The sequence below is a fragment of the Lipotes vexillifer genome, unplaced genomic scaffold (genome assembly GCF_000442215.2).
Source record: "Lipotes vexillifer unplaced genomic scaffold, Lipotes_vexillifer_v1.1 scaffold1662, whole genome shotgun sequence".
Lineage (NCBI taxonomy): Eukaryota > Metazoa > Chordata > Mammalia > Artiodactyla > Lipotidae > Lipotes > Lipotes vexillifer.
In genome coordinates, this window is record NW_006795342.1 from 695,751 (window position 1) to 698,098 (window position 2,348).

General features: G+C 42.0%; 1 protein-coding gene across 1 annotated transcript in view; it reads left to right on the forward strand.

Annotated features, from left to right (window-relative positions):
• The window catches only part of LOC103072349 (calcium-activated potassium channel subunit alpha-1), a 545,963-nt gene that overhangs the window by 533,451 nt on the left and 10,164 nt on the right, over positions 1–2,348 (forward strand). The window contains exon 28 of the mRNA XM_007467587.1: positions 1,474–1,698. Within this exon, the coding sequence (XP_007467649.1) occupies positions 1,474–1,698 (225 nt within the window). The remainder of the gene's footprint in view (positions 1–1,473; positions 1,699–2,348) is intronic.

Consider the following 2,348-nt stretch of genomic DNA (forward strand, 5'->3'; position numbering starts at 1 on the left):
GGCATGTGGGATCTTCCCGGACCGGGGCACGAACCCGTGTCCCCTGCATCGGCAGGCGGACTCTCAACCACTGCGCCACTCAGGGAAGCCCTATATATGTATTTTAAAGAAAACTATCTATATTATTGCCTGAAGCAGAAAAAAATAACATTTCATATATGCTAGCTATATTTTTCTAATACGCATCAAAGTACATTCACAGCAGCCTAAAATTAAAAGTACATCCTAGAATTGCCAAAATCAATGTGTTCATGTAATATACCCCAGGAAACAATGCCATAGAGATGAGTGTCTCTCAGACCTGCTTACGTAGTAGCATCACTGCAGGTACTTTGTAAAAGTAGTCTGACGACTCTGACTTAACTGGTATGAAATGAAAATATGTAGTTTTAATGCCCAGAGATTACAGTTGAGCTGGAGTTGAGCATAATTGCTGTGCACCAGAATCATCTGTAAAGCTTGTTAAAACACAAATTGCTGGACCCCACGCTCAGAGTGTCTGACTCAGTAGGTCTTGGGTGGGGTTGCTTAAGAATTTGCATTTTAACAGCAAGGACCTACTGTATAGCGCAGGGAACTATATTCAGTACCTCGTAATAACCTGTAATGGAAAAGAATCTGAAAAAGAACATATATATATATATTATATATATATATAATAATTTTATATATATATTATATATAATATATATATATATATATATATAGAGAGAGAGAGAGAGAGAGAGAGAGCTGAATCGCTTTGCTGCACACCTGAAACTAGCACAACATTGTAAGTCAGCTATACTTCAATTTAAAAAAAAGAATTTGCGTTTTTAGGAAGTTCCCAGATGATGCTGGTACGTCTGGCCTGAGGACCTCAATTTTGAAATCCCCTGCTAGAAGTGAAACAAAGTGATTTTTAGTTATGTCTGGTGTTAACCAGGGAAAATCGTGATCAAATTGAGGAGGACAGTTAAAGCCTGAGGGACACATAGGCAGGGAGGTGTTGTATATTCTTCCATTAAGTGACACCCTCCACCAAGGTTGATTTTTAAAAGCTAAAGAGGGAGAGAGGACTAAGATTTTGCTAGATCATGGTAAACAAAGATCCTGTGACATATGTCTGAGATTGTGAGAACATTCTAGAATGAGAGATGCAGTGCAGTCCTGGAAACCTCCTGTATGCCCTCGGGCCACTCAGGATCAGAAGGGAACTTGCTATTGTATTGAAAGGGGTACGTAGACCACAGGAAGTACCGTTTGGTTCTCCCATGACTGGCGCTAATTCAGCATCTCCGCCAGGGCTCATGGCTGACTTCCTCTGTTGAGCTAAACAGAGGAAGAGTTTGTTCCACTTGGAAGATACTGTTTAAGGCCTTGGACCAGCTGGAAGTCCACCTCCCAGATCCTCGGGTAGACCTGGTTTGGTTCAGAGGTGAAATCTCCACCGAGTTATCCTCATTCTATGACCTCTTTGCTCTCCGCGTCCAGGTATGTCATCACCAACCCCCCGTACGAGTTTGAGCTCGTGCCGACGGACCTGATCTTCTGCTTAATGCAGTTTGACCACAACGCCGGCCAGTCCCGGGCCAGCCTCTCCCATTCCTCCCACTCGTCCCAGTCCTCCAGCAAGAAGAGCTCCTCCGTTCACTCCATCCCATCCACAGCAAACCGACAGAACCGGCCCAAGTCCCGGGAGTCCCGAGACAAACAGAAGTACGTGCAGGAAGGTGTATCCACTGCCTCCGTGTGTGAAACTGTATCTGCCAACTCATTTTCCAGTGGGTGTTTCCAACAGTAACTTTCCCCGTCTTCCCCTGTAGTTCCCCCCCCCCTTTTCTTTACACATATTTGCATATGTATGATAGTGTGCATGTGGTTGTCATTTTTATTCCACCACCATAAAACCCTTGAGCACAACAGCAAATAAGCAGACGGACCAAAAGTTATTTATGATTCTAGGGGAAAAATAACCCTAAGGCACGCTCCAGACATAAATAGCTCACTGCAGGAATGAGTTCACAGATAAGAAGGGAGCGCTTGTGTTCCACGTCAGTTATGCAAAGCAAGTTTAGTTAATGTAGAACAGTTTATTCTGATGTATAAGGATTATCAGGGTGCTTTGGGTTTTCTTTTTGTTGTTGTTGTTTTTCTTTCTTTCTTGTTTTTTTTTTTTATATATATATATACACACAATAATATATACACACGTTTATTTGAAACAAGCAACCAAAACATATTGGTTGTTTCCACTCTCTGGGCCGAAATATCGCGAAGCATTTGAAAGGCTTTTGCCATTTGTGTAGATGATGAAGCACCTGCTTGTTAGAACATTGGAGATTTTTTTTTTTTTTTTTTTTTTTTTT